Source organism: Zootoca vivipara, chromosome 1 (genome assembly GCF_963506605.1).
Source record: "Zootoca vivipara chromosome 1, rZooViv1.1, whole genome shotgun sequence".
Taxonomy (NCBI): domain Eukaryota; kingdom Metazoa; phylum Chordata; class Lepidosauria; order Squamata; family Lacertidae; genus Zootoca; species Zootoca vivipara.
In genome coordinates this window covers 29,222,656-29,244,724 of record NC_083276.1, presented here as the reverse complement: position 1 = coordinate 29,244,724, position 22,069 = coordinate 29,222,656, and the positions used below count along the sequence as shown (strand labels likewise).

Genomic DNA, 22,069 nt, shown 5'->3' with positions numbered 1-22,069 from the left:
ATCAGCATGATAGAGATACTATAGCTCTATTAAATACTATAGATGTATTAAATCAGAAGGCTGGGAACCAGGACTCCCTACACAAAGGAATTTTCTGCATTTCTATAATCATAATTGCTGGGTGCAGTTAATACTCATTATTCCAGAATCTAGAAGAGTAAAGCTATGATGAGTTGTACAAGGTAATGCCAGAGGCCCTGGTCAATTCCCAAAGTTGCCATGAAGTAGGTTTCTTTCCAGTAAAGTTAAGGCTTGGCTTTTCGTTGTTGCTGCTAACTTTCTGGTGTGATGATGTGGCTGCTTGCCCTCCCATGCACACCAACAGCCAAATAAGCTTTGGCAATGACACATATTCTAATCAAAGAGGTACATGGAGCCTTTATGGATTAGGGAAAGGAAATAAAATAATACATTTGACAGCCACTCAATATGCCTCTCATAGCATGGAAACTTGTCATCTTAACATTCCCACATTTGGAACTTAATAAGCATCACTCTGTAACTTTCTGGCTCCTTGCACTGCAATTAAGTAGTCACTTCTATGTCCAAGAAGTTTCCTCATTCTTTATCCACCCTCCCCTTCAGGAAGCCTTTCCACCATGTGTTCCTAAAAATGACCACCACCACTTCCTTGCAGGAAGATTAAATAAATGAAGGCAGAACTATTCACCAGTTGGGGTAAAAAAAAAAGGGGGCAACCCGTGCCCCTTCTCACAGAAATCCCAGAGAGTTCACTAGAAGTTACTTCCATGTAAGCGGACACAGGATTGCAGACCAAGTCTCTTCTGCCTCTAAGGTGAGTATACTCCTATCTAGGGCTGTATGTATACTTAACCCGCACTGCACCCCAATAAAACCTTAACCAAATGTAACCCAAACTCTGCAACTTGCATAGATTAAGCAACTTTGTTTGCACTTGCTTAATTTTGCTTCTGGGAAATTGTGAAAGGGAGGAGAGCAACAAGGGAGTGACACACTGTGCTGAATACCCCTCTCCCCACCCTTGAAGTCTTACTAGGCCTTCCACACTCCATTCTGACACCTGAGGAATAAGCCTTCTCAGTAGTGGCACCCGCCCTTTGGAATGCCCTCCCATCAGATGTCAAGGAAATAAACGACTATCTGACTTTTAGAAGACATCTGAAGGCAGCCCTGTTTAGGGAAGTTTTTAATGTTTGATGTTTTATTGTATTTTTAATATTTTGTTGGAAGTGGCCCAGAGTGGCTGGGGGAACCCAGCCAGATGGGTGGGGTATAAATATATTATTATTATTATTATTATTATTATTATTATTATTATTATTACTACTACTACTACTACTGAGCATTCAACAAGGCATGGCCCAGTGTCCACACACTTCCAAGCCTACTTTCATATCTGCAAGAGCTAGAAAGTTGCATTCCTAAAAAATGAAAAGCCTTATTGGCCAAATTCCACAGAAAGCTTCTAAGAGCTGTTATACTCAGGTAATCACTCCAGGGAGGCTCAGTGTGCATAATATTAAACTGGATTTCAGGATTTGCAGGCACCACAGCAGGGTGCATCTTCATCAGCAGTTCCCACTGTGTTCGCCAGAGGGCTACACACAAAGGGCTCTCACAAAGCATCCTGCTCAGTTTCACCCACACCATTCCAACCAACTGAATTTACAACTTTTCTGAAATTATAAAACTTTATTTTATTTTTCAAATTTTAAGAAAACATTAAAAATACTGACAACTCCCAATGCGTTCCCTCCCCCCACAAAATAAAGTTTTGCCATGGCCCACACAAAGCTGAAGTTGATCCTGTGGATTCCATGTATCAAGGAAAGGATGTGGGTTATTTAGAGGCTGGCCTTAACTCTGCAGCCACATGCTCCTGTCACAATTCATTGGTGATAAAGGAAAAAATGAGCAGCAACTGCCAGGACCAGTTGAGGTACCCAGTACTGTGGCTTACAAGCTGTAACAAAGAACAAAGCAGCTCTCGTTTGGGTTTTTGCCACTTTTAGTCCATCTTTTTCTTCCCTGAAGTGCCACCAGAGGCAACAAAAATGTCACGTTGATGGGAGAGAGAAAACAGCCTTCTCAAGAACCTGAGCATAAAAACCAAGCGGGCTCTTAGAGCAGAGTTAAAAGTCTGTTACAATATGAGCAGGCAGCTTCCAAATGTTGATGCAGGAGAGCTGAATTTTGGCAAGGTGACCTCCATAGGGTACGGTTAGTTGACACGGGTTGATTTGATGCTACTTCCAAACAGATAAAGAGAAACAACATTTCAGTCAACAAGCACCCACCTTGGGAGGTTATGAGCAGTACCAGCACTTCAAAAAAGCCCTATGTTTTGCACGCTTGCAAAAATCATCAGCAGCATTCTGGGCTAGGTGCAACAGAAACAGTAATGTATGGGCCAATTGCTGCTTATAATGAAAAGAAAAAAGAATGAAGCCCAGATTAGACTCGGGCTCAAATCATCTCTAGCCCCGCTAAGGTCTTTGTGGTGCACAAAGACATGCTCTGCTGACTTCTAAGCAATGGTGGCTAAGCATACTTGCCAGGCTGAGAGAAATCTGCTAATTTGCTGGTGGGATACACGTTGTTAAAAGAGAAAAAAAAGCTGGTGCAGCAGCCATAAACTGGCAGTGAAGCACTGTAGCATTCTGGGTGAACTCAGGTTATATCCTCATAAACAAAGAAGTGTAGGAGAAACGAACAAGGACATCTCAAAAAGGGGAGGGGTGAGGGTGGGGAAGATAAATAGCTTTTGCTTTTTTTAAAGATAGCTAATGTAAACTTCAACGGCATGATTTTCCCATTCAGACCAACTCTTGCGAGAGTCCAAGAGATCTGGCACATGATCAGAAGTCAGAGATCTGTAGGCCAAAGCTGGCCAGCAGACAAAGATGATCAGATGAACAGAAAGGGTTTGGCAAGCCATTTGCTGACCAAAGAATGTCTTCAGAGAGGAGGGAGAGGTGGCCAAGCAGCTTTAGGGCTCCATCTTGGTACATCCTGCGACCTGAAAATGAATCACAGTTGCAATAAGAGGCACACACAGCATACACACTCATACCCCATGTGGAGTGGCGGAAGGAAGCATAAGCTCAACCACAGACAGACTGCAATGAAAGTGTCAGAAAGTAAAAATACTGATATTAGCAACTGTCATGGGTGCACGCGCACGCGCAAACACACACACGCACAACCCCCCCCCACTGTTTTCAATAACTAAATAATGCACTAACCCAAACACACTTGTACAGCCTCTCAAAATCATAATCAATTAGTTTTCTAATTCTACTACCATCCCTCCCTGACTGCAATATCCTAGATGTGTAGTCAGCTCATATTCCCAGATCTTTCAGCATTCAATAAAATATGAACCAGGAAAACAGGAAAATGGCAATTTTGAAGCTGCCTTATACCAATTGTCTGCCTCAGTAATGTCTACACTCACTGCCAGGGGCTTTCCATAGACGGGTCTCTCCCAGCCCTACCTGGAGATTCCAGCGATTGTACCTGAGACCTCCTGCATTTTAAAGCACATGCTCTACCAGTGAGAGAACATGTTGCCAATACGTGTTGCAGTCATCATGCAAGTATCACTAGCTTGGTAAGTCTAAGCTTCATTTCAGGTTTTACCCTATCAAATGACTCTCTGGGGCTTCAGACCTCAAATTAAAGTGGGGGGACAACACAATGTAGATGTTCAGTACAGTTTCTGCCTGTGACAAATTGTGGACAGCATTGAAGAAGAAGAAGAGTTTGGATTTGATATCCCGCTTTATCGCTACCCGAAGGAGTCTCAAAGCGGCTAACATTCTCCTTTCCCTTCCTCCCCCACAACAAACACTCTGTGAGGTGAGTGGGGCTGAGAGACTTCAAAGAAGTGTGACTAGCCCAAGGTCACCCAGCAGCTGCATGTGGAGGAGCGGAGATGCAAACCCGGTTCCCCATATTACGAGTCTACCGCTCTGAACCACTACACCACACTGGACATTGACATTATGATACTTTTCTTGACAGCCAGATCAGAGATGTGAGCAAAGATCCTACTGAAGAAGTGTTTGTGGGAGGCAAGGAGCATAGGTCAGAGCTGAAGTACAGTAAGCAGGAAGAACTGATGGCAAAACAACAGGAAGTCAGCCCCCCACTCTGTTCAGATCCACAGCTGCCACGTATCTCGTATTCCCCGGAAAAACCCCGTTTTTCCAGCCATTCCCAGCTGGAAAAACATTTTTTTTGTTTTTCCCTGGTTTACTTACCGCCTGGGGGAGGCTCCTTCTGCGCATGTCTGGAGTCTCTGGACATGCGCAGAAGCGATTTCTGGCGCGGTGGCCATTTTGGAACTGGGCGGAGCATGCTCAGAAGCGACTTTCAATGCTGCTCTGCCCAGTTCCAAAATGGCCACCGCGCGACTTCCGGTGCAGCGTCCATTTTGGAACTGGGCAGAGCAGCATCAAAAGTGGCTTCTGAGCATGCTCCGCCCAGTTCCAAAATGGCGGCACTGCTACTTCCGGTCTGCCGATCCCTTATTTTTCTGGCAGGAACTTGGCAGTTATGTTCAGATCACAATTAAAGGAACAGCTGTAAGAAGCAAAACAGTTACATGATCACCACTGCAACTCACTGCAGAGTAATAGCCAGATGAAAAACAGGGAATTATGCATTTTATGACTACGTAAACTGCCATCCTCAGTGGCTCACTGAGGGGCTGAGGCTGAGATAGACAGGCAGTCCATCATAAAAGCTCTGATGAAATACTTGAAGTATAGCCATACAGGAGATTTAAGTTCTGTAACACTCACATTCTTCATTATCACTCTTGACAGGCTTTGCTGAATAGAAGATGTAATCAACTGTGGCCCCAACACCCATTGGCATGGTTGTAATCTCAGGGCAACCTCTCTCAGGCAGGAAGTGGGTGTAGGCAGAAGTCAGGTTGAGGCCATGCTGGATACTGCCTGGGTACCTGTACAGGAGAAACAGCTCCCCATCCCCAAAACATGGGGAAGAGGAGAAGAAACTCAATTAATGCAAGGAAAGCACACTTTAAAAGTACTACTATTCAACTACTCAACTCTGCCTTCCACAGACATTTGCTTTGCTATTACCGTCTGATCCTGGGGATACTCCCTTAATTTGATTACAACACTCTATTTGATAGATGACTATTTTCAAGGGGAGTCTGCTAAGAGCCTTGAATCTTGCTACAGTGGGACCAAGCTAGTGCAGCCTTTATAACTGTTGCACTATCCTGGCATATATCTAATTTTATACAGGTAGGTAGCCGTGTTGGTCTACCGTAGTCGAAACAAAATAAAAAAAATTCCTTCCAGTAGCACCTTAGAGACCAACTAAGTTTGTTATTGCTTTCTTCTCTATCTGAAGAAGTGTGCATGCACATGAAAGCTCATACCAATATCAAACTTAGTCTCTAAGGTGCTACTGTAAGGATTTTTTTATTTTGTTTCTAATCTTATACCTCAATTTGAGTTTCATCATCATTTTATTTGTATGCCACCTTTCCACAGTTAAAAACAATGCTCAAGGCGGCTTACAACATGACAAGATTTACATAATTACAAAAGTCATAAACAACAAATAAACCACATCAAAAAATATACAACCAAATAGAAAACAATTTCCACATAAATCAAAATCTAAAACTAAGAATACAGCATTAATATCACAGTTTAAAATGACATAGGTAAAAAATAACAGCAATTAAAAAAACAAAACAAACAAAAAACAGTGCCCTCTCTGCCCAGTAGCGGCAGCGGTCCTTTTTGGCGCCTGTCAGGGCCCGCCCCAAGCCAGGTGGAGAGAAGCAGGGCCGGGCCCCCAGGCACTGAGCAGGGGAGTCCTCCTGGGTAGCAGTAGCAGTTCTTATACAGCCTGTTGGTTTCAAGAGAGTTTCTCAGTTGGTCCACCCATGGTTGGTTTCAATTTATTTCGTTGTAACAAATGAAAGAAAAAACTCTCTCCTGTAACCCAGAGAGTAACGGCAGTATGAAGGTAACTTGCTCTTGCAAACGCAGCCCCCTTTCTTTGGAGTAAACCTTGACTCTAACATAGGCTTTGTGACAGGGATCATACAATTCCCTTCAGCCAAAGGTGACTCCACTATGCTCTCAAGATAAACAATCCTGGCTATGGAACTGTCTCATTCATGGGACCCAACACCCTTCCCCTTAAAGTTACCTTGAGTAACACAGATCTGGATCAGAGTTGTTCACTACCGTGAGCTCCTTAGGCCAATGTGCAGGACGGTCTGCAATGCACGAAAGAAATACAGATCAGATACACCACTGAACATACAATTTTGGGGTTAAACTCACAATTAGTAACCCCACCCAAATTGCTGCTTCAACAATCGACATTGTCAAAACCAAGTGGCAAAATGGGAAAGGCTGGGGAACAGGTCAAGGTTTCAGCATTCAATGAAATATATTGGTGCATAAAGAGACTAAGAGGTGAGAACATCTACCACAGTTAAAAATCAGTCCCTCCTGCTTTCTCACCTCCAGAACTGGGTTAAGCAGCTCATATGCAAACAGGAACAAGATAAAACCAAGACATGGCTCAAGTGATGAGTAAAAGTGCTGCTCTTTCAAGTAAAATATTTTGCCCAGGATTGAAAGAACCACTTTAGGAATGCCCAAGAGTAATTGTAGACATTTTCGTAAAACAGCAAACCTGCTAGTGAGTCCAAACCATTCAGTATTAAAAGATCTGTTCCAACTAGGTGTATCATAGTTGCAGAATGAAGTGGTGGGAAACTTTGGGTACCTGGCATGGCATCCGTCACACCTTCCAACAGGATCAGATCTGCAGGTCGCTCACATGCAACATCACAATAACGGAACTGAAGCAGGAAGTCACGGCTGTATTTGCGCCTGTCTACAGGGAGAAAGGCAGATCAAAGGAGGGAAATAAAATGAAGCATTTAAGTTGATTTTGATTATTTTCACACAACCTAGTGTTGTTATTTGCATGAGGTGGAGGTACAAGTCCACACTGCACCCATACAACCATCAAAATGCAATTTCAAAACTCAAATGCTGGTTAAAGCAGAGGAGGGGGACCCTAACCCACAATTATGGACAGAGCGAATACACACTTTTATGAATAAACATTACTTATAGGATAGTAACATTATATGTGGTTAGGCTCTTAGTCAGTCTGAGGATTTTAGCAACTTTCAGACAGTACATTAATGACAGAGAACAAGTCTCTGCAACACTTGTCCTCATTTCCACCACGAAGCTCACCTGACTTCTTGCTTTGGCAAAGACTGACATACTGGCAGCAGTCTGTAATCCCCAGAGAGCTGGGCCACAAGGGAGTCAGCAGTTTCCGCTGGTGTGGGTTCTGACAGAAGTCTTCTTGTCCAGACACCTACAGGAGCAGAACACAAGCACACACACGAGTGTTTTGAAACACATAATCTTCTCAAATACAGCAAAATTTATAGTAGGCACAGCCACACACACAAGCTTAAAAACTGGCACCCACATCTACAGTTTTGTGACTACACTAGGAATTTACAAGCAAAGGAATTAGTCACTTAGTCAAAAGAAAGAAAACCCAATGAAGGGTGTGTATTATGGAATCAAGGCTGCTGTTGCATGCAAGTTTTTGCAGCACCCGTACAGTGCCACTGTCATCAGAATGCCAGCATATATCTTCCACCACCCCAATTTAATCTGAAGTTACGCTTTCCAAAAATACTACAGCAAGTTAAGGAAGCCTGTTGCTAAGGACCCTTTTATAATACCATGCCCCTGTCTGGAAGCACCCAGTCTAGACTATTCCCGGGTAATCAAGAATGTTAGAAATCTAGCCTATATGGTAGCAGATGGGGGTACAGCAGCAAATGTGTGATTGTCTCAAGGAGAGAAAAAGGTTTAGAATCCAGTAATTTTAAACTGGTATATGCAGGACAGTTTTCAATGTGCATCCAATGCACACCCTATCCAGCAGCCCACACAGGCTAGTAGCTTCAGTTTATTCTGCTCCCATCTGACCATACAGCAAAACCAGCATAGTTTGTGTCATTCGCATAACAGATTTCACATTTGCAGTATAGAATAATACACTCATCTGACTTTCTACTTTTCAAAAAGTTTATTATTTTCAAATGAATATAACAGAATACATTGGGGCAGCAAGATTGAGGGGGAATAGTTTCTGTCTGTTCTAAGTTGAAGGTATCATAATATCTGTTTGAACATTTAATTTAACTTGTAGAAAAGTTTTGATCTCATTAACTTCCTATTTCTGTGCCTGCTTTGTCCACCACCCCAGCTTCATGTTTTGTGCTAATATACTAAAGCAACAATGCAGGAAGCTGTCATGGAGATAGCCCAAGTTTACATAGATTCTAGCTTGGACTTCTTCCTGTAGCACCTATGACCAAAATACAATAATGGCCTTTTTATCACAAGAGAAATTAACGCATTCAATTTCTCTTAGTGAACTGACCAAAACCACAAAAAAGTGGTACAATGGTAGAAAATCTCAGAAGCTGCTAAGTCTACAAAGGCATGATACGTTTTAAGCTGAGTCAAGAAATGTTGCCATCTATCCCCTTTCTCTGCTTACCTTCCAGGCTGGCATTCCATGGTAGTACAATTGGCCATTCCGAATGAACTTGTATAGCGGTGAGTCAGGCACAGAGTTCAGGTCCCCACATAAGATAATAGGGCAGTAATTGCCATCAGCCATTTTTGCAGTCTTGTCTACCTCGGCTAGGAGCAGAGCCATCTGAGCCAGTTTGATATCGCCCCGACGGGGATTATACAACACATGAGTGTTTGCCACACACAAGGGGCTGATTGATTTGTCTCCTAAGCTCTCTGGGAGTAAAGGTTGTAGCAGTAATACCAGACCAACATTGTCCCTGTTGAGGATGTCCAAGCCAGGCCGAAAGTATTCAACAGGACTAGCACTTATCAACTGAAACTTGCTTTGCTTGTAGCAGATTGCACAACCATCTGTCTTCCTGCCTGTCCTCCGCTTGTAGATGCAGGCAAAGCCTAGCCAAACAACAAAGGCCTCCTCAGATCAATTTAGACAACCAAGAACTTAAGGCTGCAACTCTAACACATACGTGGGAGTAAGCCTCATTGAACTACTGTATAAGTAAATCTGCATAGGATTAGGCTGCAAGTCTCTGTAGGCAAATTGAAATTATATAGAGATCTTACACTTCTGTTTTTACAGTGTTCAGCCAACAAATGTTCCTCCTGTTCCTCTTGTAAAACCATGCCAAGCCATACACATCCAACTGTCACAGGAGTTGGAGCAGATTCAGGAAGGCAGGGAACCATGTCTGGGGTGAAGGTTCCCTACTCTGGTACAAAAAAGGCCACCTAAAAGTCAGACGGTTCTAAACCTGGCATGATTTTATTCACAAAGCTCAACTAGAGGTTATAGAGGAGATGCAATTTTTCCTTGTTAAACTGAAAAGATGCTGCTGGAGCTCCCAAGTTTGAGCAAAGGAATGTCAAAGACAGCTTAATCCTTTTTGGGCCTGGATGTTTCCCTGCTCAAAACCAGTTTCCCCAACTTGCTTTTCCACTAGTGGGGAGAAGGGTTGCTGGGATCCATATCCTGACTCACAGGAAAAGCAGCTTGCGGGTAGGAGCAGGATTTTGAGTGAGGAGACAGCAGGAGGGAGAGAAATTAAGCAGCACCTCCTGCATCAACCTCCTCTTCCTAACTGCAGCCTCCCACGGCTGCTTCTCATTTTTTATTTTAAAAGGAATGTTGACTTTAATCCCCAGCATGAGGCTACAACCCCACTCCGAAAACCATGGGAGACAGACAGACCAAGCCTCTGACTAAATGGTGATATCCTAGTGTGGCTTTAAAGATAGCAGAGAAGCTCCAACCTCCCCACAACCATTCCTTCTATCAAACTCAGGGGGTAAAGCAAATCATCCCAGAAAAATTGTGAGCTAGTCTCCATCTCAAAAACTACTTATACCCATCATCGTAAGTGTTGGTTCCAGCTGTTCCCAATAGTGATTCTCCTGAACTTCTTGGAGACAAAGAATCTAGAAAGCAACAGAGAACATACTTAGCAGCAGCTCTCCCAAGGCAGAACAAGTTCCCTCACTATAACTAGTTCTGACTGAATATCTTCCCTATACCTATTTCCCCTATTACAGAGTGAAAAAATACAGCATCCTTTGGCACTACAAGCAATTACAGTGGTACCTCTACTTATGAATTTAATGCGTTCCGAACGCACATTCGTAAGTCGAAAATTTTTTTAAGTCGAATCCCATAGGAATGCATTGGGAGAAAAAATTCGTAAGTAGAAGCAACTCTATCTAAAAATTCATAAGTAGAAAAAATCCTATCTAACACATCCAAGATGGCAGACGGAGCTCCATTCGTAAGTAGAGGTACCACTGTACATATTCAAAAAGTACCTAAAATAAGGAGAGGAAGTGCAAAGAGTTCAAGGAGTGGGAAACTGAAACTGAAAGTCCTCACAGATTCACAGCCACAGAAAGTTCTCTGTGACCCTTGATAGGAATCTACAGTCATACCTCACAATACGTCCGCTTCATGTTACATCTTTTCAGGTTACGGATGCGCCGAACCCGGAAGTCCTGGTTACTTCCAGGTTCGGCGCGTCCGTAACCTGTGCACATGTGCAGAAGCGCTAAATTGCGCTTTGCGCGTGCTCAGAAGCACCACATTGCATCATGCGCGTGCACAGATGCAGCGCTTCATGTTGTGGCTTTTCATGTTGCAAACGAGCCATCGGAACGGATCCCATTTGCAACATGAGGTACCACTATGTGCGAGAAGGACCCAAATTCCAGTTGCAGCAAGTGAGGACTCTGGGAGCCATATTATCAGACACTAGCTAAGAACAATATACTTAGGATCTCCCTCTCCTCTCTAACTAATATACAGTGGGACCTCGACTTACGAGCTACTCAACATCCGACTTTTTTGAGTCACGAGCGGAAAAAGTGGCTGCGCGATTACGATTTTTTTTGACATCCGAACGGAAAACCCATTCGCTGCGAGAAGTAGTTTCCTCGACTTGCGAATTTTTTCGTTTCCAATGCATTCCTATAGGAAACCGCTTTTCCTATGGGAAACTCCACTTATGAAGTTTTCGACCTACGAGTGTGCATTCGGAACGGGTTAAATTCGTAAGTCGAGGTCCCACTGTAGTGCCTAATGCAAATGTTACACTCACTTCAGGATCCCAGTGCTGGATCTCCTGTAAGAGATTTGCAAAGCGATAGCTCCAGTTCATAATATCTGGATGACAATGCATGTAAAGATGAGGGCTCTGTTCTATCAGGTCCTGGGCCAGAATGTTATACGACATGACTCTGAATTCAAATAAAGAACCAGCCTCTGAGCTCAACTCTGGGATGCAAGCCTGAGCAGAAAGATCTTCCCAGTCCCTCCACAGAATTTCTGCGTAATGACAAAGAAAGGAAGACAAATGTTAGAAATATGAGGGTGGGGGATGAGGGAATAGGCAGAGGAAACTGCATGAGGGAAAAGGCTTAACCCCCTTCCAGAACCCCAATCCATTCCAAAAGTTCAAACAGGTGCTTTTAATTTATAAATACAGTGGGAGATCCTAATCACAGATCTCCAGCATCACAAATAGTTTGACCCTATGGACCAAATAAGATGTGGAGTTAAATGCACCCTTACATTTAACATGCATGGTTTTAAAAACTGCAAATAGCACCAATTTGCCTCCACCCCAATGCAATTAGAAGTGATTTTCATCAGGACCAAAGCAGGGGATGAAAGGGTTAAATCCTCTCTAGCTGTGATCCTGGAGGAGACTCTTGAGAGTCCCATGGACTGCTAGAAGATCAAACCTATCCATTCTTAAGGAAATCAGCCCTGAGTGCTCCCTGGAAGGACAGATCGTGAAGCTGAGGCTCCAATACTTTGGCCACCTCATGAGAAGAGAAGAATCCTTGGAAAAGACCCTGATGTTGGGAAAGATTGAGGGCACTAGGAGAAGGGGACGACAGAGGACAAGATGGTTGGACAGTGTTCTCGAAGCTACGAACATGAGTTTGACCAAACTGCGGGAGGCAGTGGAAGACAGGAGTGCCTGGCGTGCTATGGTCCATGGGGTCACGAAGAGTCGGACACGACTAAACGACTAAACAACAACAACAAAGCTGTGATCCTCATAAAAAGGTAAAGGGACCCCTGACCATTAGGTCCAGTCGTGACCGACTCTGGGGTTGCGCGCTCATCTCGCATTATTGGCCGAGGGAGCCGGTGTATAGCTTCCAGGTCATGTGGCCAGCATGACAAAGCCGCTTCTGGCAAACCAGAGCAGCACATGGAAACGCCGTTTACCTTCCCGCTATGTTGTTGTTGTTTAGTCGTTTAGTCGTGTCCGACTCTTCGCGACCCCATGGACCATAGCACGCCAGGCACTCCTGTCTTGCACTGCCTCCCGCAGTTTGGTCAAACTCATGTTCGTAGCTTCGAGAACACTGTCCAACCATCTTGTCCTCTGTCGTCCCCTTCTCCTAGTGCCCTCAATCTTTCCCAACATCAGGGTCTTTTCCAAGAATTCTTCTCTTCTCATGAGGTGGCCAAAGTATTGGAGCCTAAGCTTCACGATCTGTCCTTCCAGGGAGCACTCAGGGCTGATTTCCTTAAGAATGGATAGGTTCCGCTATAGGAACCTATCCGCTATAGGAACCTATCCGCTATAGGAACCTATCCGCTATAGGAACCTATCCGCTATAGCGGTTCCTATTTATCTACTTGCATTTTGATGTGCTTTCGAACTGCTAGGTTGGCAGGAGCTGGGACCAAGCAACAGGAGCTCACCCCATCACAGGGATTCGAACCGCTGACCTTCTGATCAGCAAGCCCTAGGCTCATAATTACCATCTTTTAGAAGCTACTACTTACTTTTAAGAGGGACGAAGGGCGGTTCGTGACCTAGAAGCTGTACGCCGGCTCCCTCGGCCAATAGAGCGAGATGAGCGCCGCAACCCCAGAGTCGGTCACGACTGGACCTAATGGTCAGGGGTCCCTTCACCTTTACTTACTTTAAAAGGTGCTTGTTAAATGCAAAGACATTTACTATCTTTACAGTTTGGCCCTAAGTTACCGCTGCTATGTGGGAAATGAAGGATTTATCATTCACCAATTGGTTGAAGAATCTGAACTATGATATGATCGTTCAGAAAGATTCTTCAGATTGTTATCCTTCACTAATATAAAAGTACTCCACTGGCAGAGATTGATAGGCGACCAATGGATAAATGTATTTAAAAGCAACAAAGTGAGCATGGTGGCATCTTGAAGATTAACAGATGCATTGTGGTATTTTATAGGCCTACTTCACAAGACAGTAATACACCTTGAATAACACTCCTTTAACTACTTTGCCATGCCATTCTGATGGCAACTATTCACAAAACCTGCCTATGCTTTTTGGGGTGTAATTTTGGTCATACTACATTAAACTAGTAATAACATATTCAAACATGAAATGAGTTCAGCAATGGACTATGCTTCCAAGGCAAAGCTTTAAAAGAGTCTGCGGAAAGATAATACTGGTGTTTTTCAGCACTGTTGCAGCCTCACACATGGCAAAGATCATACAGTGGTATTATATGGAAAGTTTTGCTTTATGAAAGCAGAGTCAAAATCAGAAGATGATGTACATTAATTATACTCACCATGATATGGTATCTCTAGTGGGAGTGGCTGAAACTGACCAGCATTCTGAAAAGGCCATACTGCTCCCTCTGTTGGTCCCACATCTGTCTCCTGGGCATGACTCCAGGCTAACACTGCAGGGTCTTCAATCCACACTTCTGTAGACAGAGGAGCAGCTTCAACCATCTGAGGATCAGCCTGCGTCCTTACTGCTGTCCATATAGCATTGTCCCCTAAGGCCTCCCTTTCTTCTGCAGGTAAACTTCCTGTCACTTCTACAAATTCCTGTAGTCCAGGAGATGTCTCAATCTGGACCTCACTTGGCAGTTGCTCCTTGCCACCAGATTGTGGTGATACATTCAGGTCACTTAAGCTTGTCATCAGTAGCTCTGGGCCTTCCAGCCACTCAGCATGTGATATCGTGGGCACCTTCTCTTGTTTTGAAGCACTCTCACTGGCATGGACCTCACCAGCACCTTCCTCCAGCCACTGCTGCAGCAGGGCTTGCTGCTCCTCTGAGACAGGCTTCCCACTGATGGGAGCAGTTAGGCCGTCTATATGGGTAGTCGTGCTCTTCGCCAGAAGCACGTTCTTTCGACATGTAAAGAAAGCATCTGCCAAAATAAGCCAACAGCAGATGCTGATTAAAACAACACGTTTCCAAAGGGTAGCAAAATTAGGTGCCACAAAATTATTAGAACTCAACAGTTTATGATACGAGGACAATTCAGAAGGATCAGCAAAAGGTTGGCACAGTAGGGCACACCTGCTTTTACCAATCCTGAGTGGGTGAGAGGGAAAGTCACTGTCTAAAGCAGTCTTATAGTGTTGCAGCTTCATGATTTTGAACATTTGGGTTTAGCAATATCAAGACTTCCTTGATCACTTTGGCTGATCTCAAAATCTCAATGATTTTCTATTATTGATTTGAGTGCAAAAAGAAGTAACAATTAACAGACATTCATTTCCAAAATGTTCTTACCAGATCAGGAGGCATTGTTAAAAAAAGTTAAACAAGCAATATTGGATTACCTCATGAACTGGAACAGAATGAAGTAGTACAGAATGTAAAGGTTTAAGCTATGTTATCTGGCTGGTATATGTATTTAGGAAACAGTTTCAGATTGGAAGGGAGCAAGAAAACAGGACAGCGGAAGAGGTTTAAAAATCTCCCCCAAAGCATAGCTGTCAAGCCTATTCAGCATAAGGGAATTTCCCTTAAAAAAAGGGAGAACTTGACAGCTATGCCCCAAAGACATAATCCCAATCAAACAAACCAGACAGATCTCCTGCATTGGATCTAGCTTGGCTATTAGATGAATCCTCTTCTCTGGGTTAGCATGCTAATCCTTGTTCCATCACATTTGTTTTTTAGTCACCTGATATTATATGGTAGCAAAATATTTGTCATCATGATGGGTGGAGTGTGATGCAGGATAACTTTATTATGCAAGAAACTAGGGCCAGGGGTCAGAGAAAGACTAACACTTAAGAGTACTTCCCAATGTGCTGGAGCCCTGAAACTTGATACATTTACAGTTCAAAGCATTGAATTGTTAGAAAATTCTGAAATGGGACATCTGTACCCCTCTCCTTCAAAAGGGGGGAAGAGAATGTATTAAAAGCATACCTGAAAAAGGTACTTCCAAGGATTACAACACAAATCTGAAGTGTTTTGAACAGTGCAAAAGGCCTAAATGTTTCATTTATTATGATCACCACAAATACACGCGTTTGCCTACTCTTCCCACGTTCCCGCCCACACTTCGCTCCACCCCCCCCCCGCCTCCTTAATCCCTTTCCCCACTACCATCATCCAGTCAAACCACAATTACTAGTTCTTACTTAGAGCAACATTTGGTTTAAACAAGGTAGGAAAACCCGGGGCCGGAGGGGGGGGGGAGAGAGAGAGACAAACGCAGCTTCCCAAGCTTCTCCGTCTGGCCGTTAGGGTTATCCACCCCTCGGACGCGTGCGCATGCACCCACGCACACCTTAAAACACACCCTCTTTGAGCGTGCGTGCGTTTTCGTTCCGTTTAGCGCGGCTGCGGGATAGAGAAACAGCATGGATAGGAAAAAAACCAGCCGACTGTGCAAAGGCAATGATTTGCATTCACTGCCCCGCCCACTTCTGCGTCGGGTCCCGCCCACAACTGGCACTCCTGTCCTGCTTTGTCCCCGCCCCGCCCCCCACAGGTTGCCCATATGGGAAAATGGCCACCTGGTTTTAAAATAACACAGCCCCCACCCCGATGTTAAGCATTTTATTACACTGAAAAAAGCACTGGCGGTCGCCGACGCCAGATAATGTTGTCTCCGTGAATGTAGGGGCAGAATTGTTAACAACCACCACCACCACCACCACGTCCCTCGAAGGGGAGGGGGGACTTCGCAAAGGGGACCCTGAGGCAGGACGAAGCGGGGAGAAGGGAGGCTTCCAGGCCGCTGAGCGTTGTCCGGCCAGGCCTAGTGGTGGAGAAGCGCGGAGGGGCAGCAGCGGGGATTCCTGTCAGCCTTGGGCCTCGGCTGACCTCGCGTCGTGTGCCCCGTGCCCTCTTGCCTTGAGAAGCCGCCTCTTCTTTCTCATGAGGCGTGGGGGGAGGGGCGGGAAACAGAAGGAGGCCGGGGAAAGAAAGAGGGACGGCAGCGCGAGCGCGGGGGTTACCTCGGAAAGCCCGCAGGAGCCGCGCCACGGGCAGCAGCACGTAACAGAGCACGGTCCCGATCATGCCGCCCGCGCCTCCCCTCCCAGCTGTGGGCCACGCGCGAGGCCGACTCCGCCTCAGCTAGGCTCGAGAGGGCTGATTGGGAGCGGCGCGCGCGGGTGGGATGAGCCGTTGGGGGTCGCGGGGGCCCTCGGGCCCTCCGTGCTTTGGGAAGGCTGGCGGGCCTGGAGCACTGCAGCTTCCCAAGGCGAGCGGGGCCGATGCCTAAGGACTGGCGCGAGAGGCTTCGGGAGGACGCGGCGCCGTCTCCGTCCGCCGTCCGCTTTACGGAGGCTGTGAGGGGGGACGGAGGCGCACCTGTACAGATCCCGCTGCTGGATCTCCCCGGTGCCTGCGGCTAAACGCGGAATATCCTAAGCGGGCGCTTCTATGGGAAACTCTTGAAACCTCCCCGCCCCCCGCTCAGCCCATGTTCATTTATTTATCTTAGTTCATAAAATGTATGCATCCGCTTGATTTTAGTACACTCTAAGCTTAAAAAATAAGACAAAACAATAAAATTATCCCTGAAAAGTTTGCAGCCGTCAATTAAGAACACTCTGATAGATAAGAACAGGCTACTACAGTATGGGATAGACTGAAGCCAAATTTATTTTTTAAAAAAAATATGTTTATTGCATATTTTCTGATTACATATATAGGTAGCAATCATTATTCATTATACATAAATCACATACAGGGCAAAAAAGAAAAGAAAAAACATATCTTTCTATTATCACTTATTAATAACTTCAACTTCCCCGTCCCTCCCTCCCCCAAGTCTAATTTAAACCCAATTTATACAGCTTTCACAATATTTAATTTTTAAATCCCTATCTATTAATCCCACAATTAATGATCTTACTTCAACATATGTAATTATATTGATACTATATCTCCTTCCTTGACTTTCTATTTTACATTTATTCTTATACCTAACTTCATATTTTTTAATCCCTTTAGCCTATAATTTCCCCCCACAAGTACTCCACATTCTCCATAATATTTTCTCTTCCTCCTTTACCATCATTATATAAATCTTAATCATCCCTCCTTCCCCTGGTTACAAGTCCCAAAATGCATAGACAAGTTCCTTTAAAACATTTCCAGTTCCAGACCGTCTCAATCCGTCCCCTTATTACAATCACCCATTCTTTCACACCCTCTTTGATCCATTTCAACCCATACCACTCCCTCGCCTGTCGCTTCAGTCTAACCAATTCTTCACTCCATACCCACCACCATCCTTCCTTTTGTTTCCCATACAGATATTTCCCCTGTATCTCTCCCCAAATGACCAATCTGTTTCCTGGAGTGAGCTTCCCTTCTCTCACTAGAGAAGCCTCCTTCCAGGACTCTTCAGGAGCCCCTAATGTCACATCAAAGTCCTGTGCAGCCCCTCTCACTGATTGCTTCAGGTTCCAATCCATCAGCTCCTTTCGGATTTCATCTTTGTTGGGTTGTTTAGGTTCCTCGCATTCCTTTTCTTCTTCCTGAGGCAAGTCTTTTACCAAAAGTTCAAGTCTTTCTCTTCTGGCTTCACGTAAATGACTCAGTATCTCATGGCATTGTTCCAGAATATATTGCAAACATTTATCATTCCAACTGGTGGATGATGTTTTGTCTACTTCCATTTTGAGTCTCAAATTTCATGGAGGCATGAACTGCAGGATCCAAGATGGTGCTAATTCTTGTAGTCAAAGTTCTGATCTTAAGCTTTTTATCTGGACTGGTTTATCTGGACAGGCATATGTCAAGAATGTTTTGATGGTGTTTCCTGCTCGGCAGGGGGTTGGACTGGATGGCCCTTGTGGTCTCTTCCAACTCTACGATTCTATGATTCTATGGTTCTGCCTCTAATTTTCACCTCAATTTCTGCTTTTTTAAATCCAATACTGAAGAAGATTCCCAGCCTTACTGTTTTGACAGATTTAGCACTACAGTTCAATAGTTCACAGCAATAACAAGCTTCCTTTCTTTCCCTTTATGACGCCACAATAAAAACTCGTCCAAGCCTCCCGGAGCTCGTTCCCAGCTTACAGGAGGGTCTTTCAGACTTTAAAAACTTTAGATTGCAGGATTTCCACTCTTTTAATTACCTCCCCTTGCCCTGCAACAAAAGGGAGATTTCTAGGTCCGCTTATAAAGTAAATTAGTATCTTCCTGTCTGATGTTTCGGCTGTAGGCAAGCTAGCTGCGTCACAGTCATTCGGGGGGGGGGGTCGACCTCCGTACTTTTAAATCCCTTCCCCTGGCCAAATTATTCTCAAAACCATTTAATAAATTGTACTCACATTCCAAATGTTCCAATTTAGGAGGTATCTGCTGCTCAAATTAACGTCAGCTCAGAGCTTTGCACTGTTTAGGTAGCAATCGACCCGAGGCTCCGTCTCCACTCTGCCTGCTCTCGGGGCTCTTAACGAGCTTCCTGGGCAGCGAGGGGGACTTTATGGAGCACTGCCGGGTGTCCACGTCCTCAGAAAGCCCGATCTGAGATTTTTCTGGGGGGGGCTACCACGCTCCAATGGCACCCCCCCTCCTAAACAGCGCAGGGACCTTGGAGACCGAGGTTCCCCTGCCGATCAGTTAATGGCCGCAGACCGGAAGCCAAATTTAAAATCGTGCACGCTTTCTAAACATCTGGGCAGCTTGACTAAATAAGACAGAGCCAATAACCAGGCCTTTTGTTGATCTGATTTACATCCTATGCCCTTTTCAAAGGCCTTTTTGGGGGGTGGGTGGGTTGTTTTTGTTTTTATTATGTATTTTGTGGTTTTATATCTCAATTTTATTCTGGGAACTGCCCTGAAACCCCCAAGTATAGGGCAGTATATAAATTCAATAAATAATAATAAAGGGTAACTTTCAGCGGGTCGCTCTCTCACGCAGGCCTGACTTTACCTCAGAGCATGGGCGAAGCCAGGATTTTTTGTTGGGGGAGGCAGAACCTCTGATTTGTATTGATTTTGATTGATTTATGGGGGCTAGCTTCCCCCCCCGCCGCCTATGCCCATGCCCCAGAGAGTAATTGTGAGGATGAAAGGGGAAGGGGAGTCTATTAGACAGTGGAACCATCTCCCTTCAGCAGGTTGTGGACTCTCCTTCCTTGGAGGTTTTTAAGCAGTGGTTGGATGGCCATTTGTCATGGATGCTTTAGCTGAGATTCCTGCATTGCAGGGGGTTGTACTAGATGACCCTTGGGGTACCTTCCTTAGTACTCTTATGATGCTATGATCAAATGTCAGCTACCTGTGGCTTCTTAAGAGGAAAGGCACAATATAGATGTAAAAAATAGTTGGGGCTTCCCAAATTTTCAAGGCAGGGTGGGTGCTGCAATGAAGCAACGGAATTGCGTTGGTAGGCAATTCAGGTGACTTGCGCTCAGTGCAAATCTCACTGCTTCATGGTTGTGCAAATCATAGCAGCCTGTCAGGTGTGCACCTTAGAAATCTCCTTCTGGAATGTCACACATATACTCCCCGCTTCAGCACATCCTTGTGGTAGACTTCTCACCGTTTCCCGTGCAGTTGGTTATGTGCTTTATGAGGATTTTAATAATAGCATTAGCAGCACAGAATCAGGGTTAATAATTATTATAGATGAATCCAAAACTGGGCTGTGTGGTTTGTGAAGCATTCAGGAGCCCTGAATTAGTGCAGGCCATCACATCTTCCCAGAATTAAAGAAACATGAGGCTTGTTTATTAGTGCTTTAAAAACAGTAAAATATAATTTGGATCAAGGATCTTGGGCTTCTTGGGCTTCCAAATTATATTTTACTTTATATATATATATATTTTACTTCCCCCCCCCCCTGGGCTTCTTGATCACTGCAGATGGTGACAGCAGTCACGAAATTAAAAGACGCCTGCTTCTTGGGAGAAAGGCAATGACAAACCTAGATAGCATCTTAAAAAGCAGAGACATCACCTTGCTTACAAAGGTCCGTATAGTTAAAGCTATGGTTTTCCCAGTAGTGATGTATGGAAGTGAGAGCTGGACCATAAAGAAGGCTGATCGCCGAAGAATTGATGCTTTTGAATTATGGTGCTGGAGGAGACTCTTGAGAGTACCATGGACTGCAAGAGGATCAAACCTATCCATTCTGAAGGAAATCAGCCCTGAGTGCTCCCTGGAAGGACAGATCATGAAGCTGAGGCTCCAATACTTTGGCCACCTCATGAGAAGAGAAGAATCCTTGGAGAAGACCCTGATGTTGGGAAAGATTGAGGGCACTAGGAGAAGGGGACGACAGAGGACGAGATGGTTGGACAGTGTTCTCGAAGCTATGAACATGAGTTTGACCAAACTGCGGGAGGCAGTGCAAGACAGGAGTGCCTGGCGTGCTATGGTCCATGGGGTCACGAAGAATCGGACACGACTAAACGATTAAACAACAACAATTTGGAAGGGAAGGAGTTTCCTTCTGGCGTCTCATACTTAAAAAGTCAGCTTCCATTTCCCCCCCACAATCCAAAGGCTTAGAGCTTCTTTGAAAATGAAAACAGTTTATCAGATTTTAACTCCACTATTTTAAATTACCTAATTTAAGAAGGTCCTAAAAATATTAATAGTACTGCCAGCTGCTCTGATTAATTCCTCTCTTTTTTCATTATCTTTTTTGCCTTTTCCTGTCATGTAAGGCCTGGGTCATTTACTTGAACCATGTGGGTTGGTTTTACTAAATTTACCCCTTGCTTGTCTGCAAGATCACTCCCAAAATAACCCTATCACTGGCTCCAGTCTTGGATTTATTTACATGCTCATGGAATAAATCAAGAGGTCATATTAGGTGATAATTAGAAGCCTTTTTTTCTTGTCTAACAGTTATGACTAGTGCAACTGTCTCTGAAAGCAAGAAAACAGTCTCTGTTTGCTAATTAGAATTGTAAGCAGCTCACAATTTGCAGCAAGAAAACAAACTTGACAGGCACCCAAAATAGAAAGCAAGAGTGGAAGCTAATGGCCCAATCCTATACAAATTTTAGCATGTCTAAACATCAGTTCTCTTTACCTTGTCCATTGACACTCAAGATATACGTTTTTTAACGAGCCACCTTAATAATGGTATTTATTAATTGCTGTAACCTGTCCTAGGACCTTATGGTGAAGGGTAGGTAAGAAATCAAATAAATAAATAAATAATGATCCCAATGAACCATCTTTTCAACATATTTGCGGAGGGAAAGATGCCACTACCACATTCCGCTTGGTTTCCTTCTGTATTGTATGCTACTTTTGGATGGCAACAAATTTCACCATTTTTGCTGTCCCTTAAGAAAGGTTATTATTATGAAGACTCTTGCTTAGCACTACCTTACCAGTGTTCATGCCTATATTATGCAAGATTTTAAAGCTAATATTAACCAATAAAAATTATGGTTAAAAATTTACACCTCGCTTTCAGATGTCTGCTATGTATGAAGGAGTCAGATAGGAGTGGCATACAGATGGTATATGTCTAAATGTTGTGATTGGGAAGAATTCTCACAAAGCAGTCACCTGCGTCATGAATTGTTGTGATCTGGCTAATTTAATAGGCTTTGGGGTGCCAAATCCATATATTGATCTTAATTGGTCACCCAGGGTTGACTGTTGTAAAAAAATTAAAAATAAAATAATCACCATGTTTAAAGAGAGGGAGCTGAACTTTGGACATGAAAAGTAGCAGCATTAGTACCCAGAA

At 44.2% G+C, this 22,069-nt stretch overlaps 1 protein-coding gene across 1 annotated transcript; it reads right to left on the bottom strand.

Moving 5' to 3' along the window:
- Positions 1-1,303: 1,303 nt before the first annotated feature.
- Positions 1,304-16,516, bottom strand: ANGEL1 (angel homolog 1). Its single transcript, XM_035108116.2, has 10 exons — positions 16,345-16,516; positions 13,698-14,291; positions 11,213-11,439; positions 9,977-10,046; positions 8,590-9,023; positions 7,257-7,383; positions 6,775-6,885; positions 6,187-6,256; positions 4,791-4,954; positions 1,304-3,001 (listed from the first exon to the last, which is right to left on the bottom strand). Exons 1-10 carry the CDS (start codon positions 16,406-16,408, stop codon positions 2,841-2,843), a joined length of 2,022 nt encoding a protein of 673 aa, XP_034964007.1. The 5' UTR covers positions 16,409-16,516; the 3' UTR covers positions 1,304-2,840.
- Between the last annotated feature and the right edge of the window lie 5,553 nt (positions 16,517-22,069).

Coding starts and splice junctions, on each gene's coding strand:
- ANGEL1 (XM_035108116.2), bottom strand. CDS start 16,408: ATGATCGGGACCGTGCTCTGTTACGTGCTGCTGCCCGTGGCGCGGCTC. Junction 14,292..16,344: donor GCTCCTGCGGGCTTTCCGAG/GTAACCCCCGCG, acceptor TTATTTTGGCAG/ATGCTTTCTTTACATGTCGA. Junction 11,440..13,697: donor ACTAGAGATACCATATCATG/GTGAGTATAATT, acceptor GTCATTACGCAG/AAATTCTGTGGAGGGACTGG.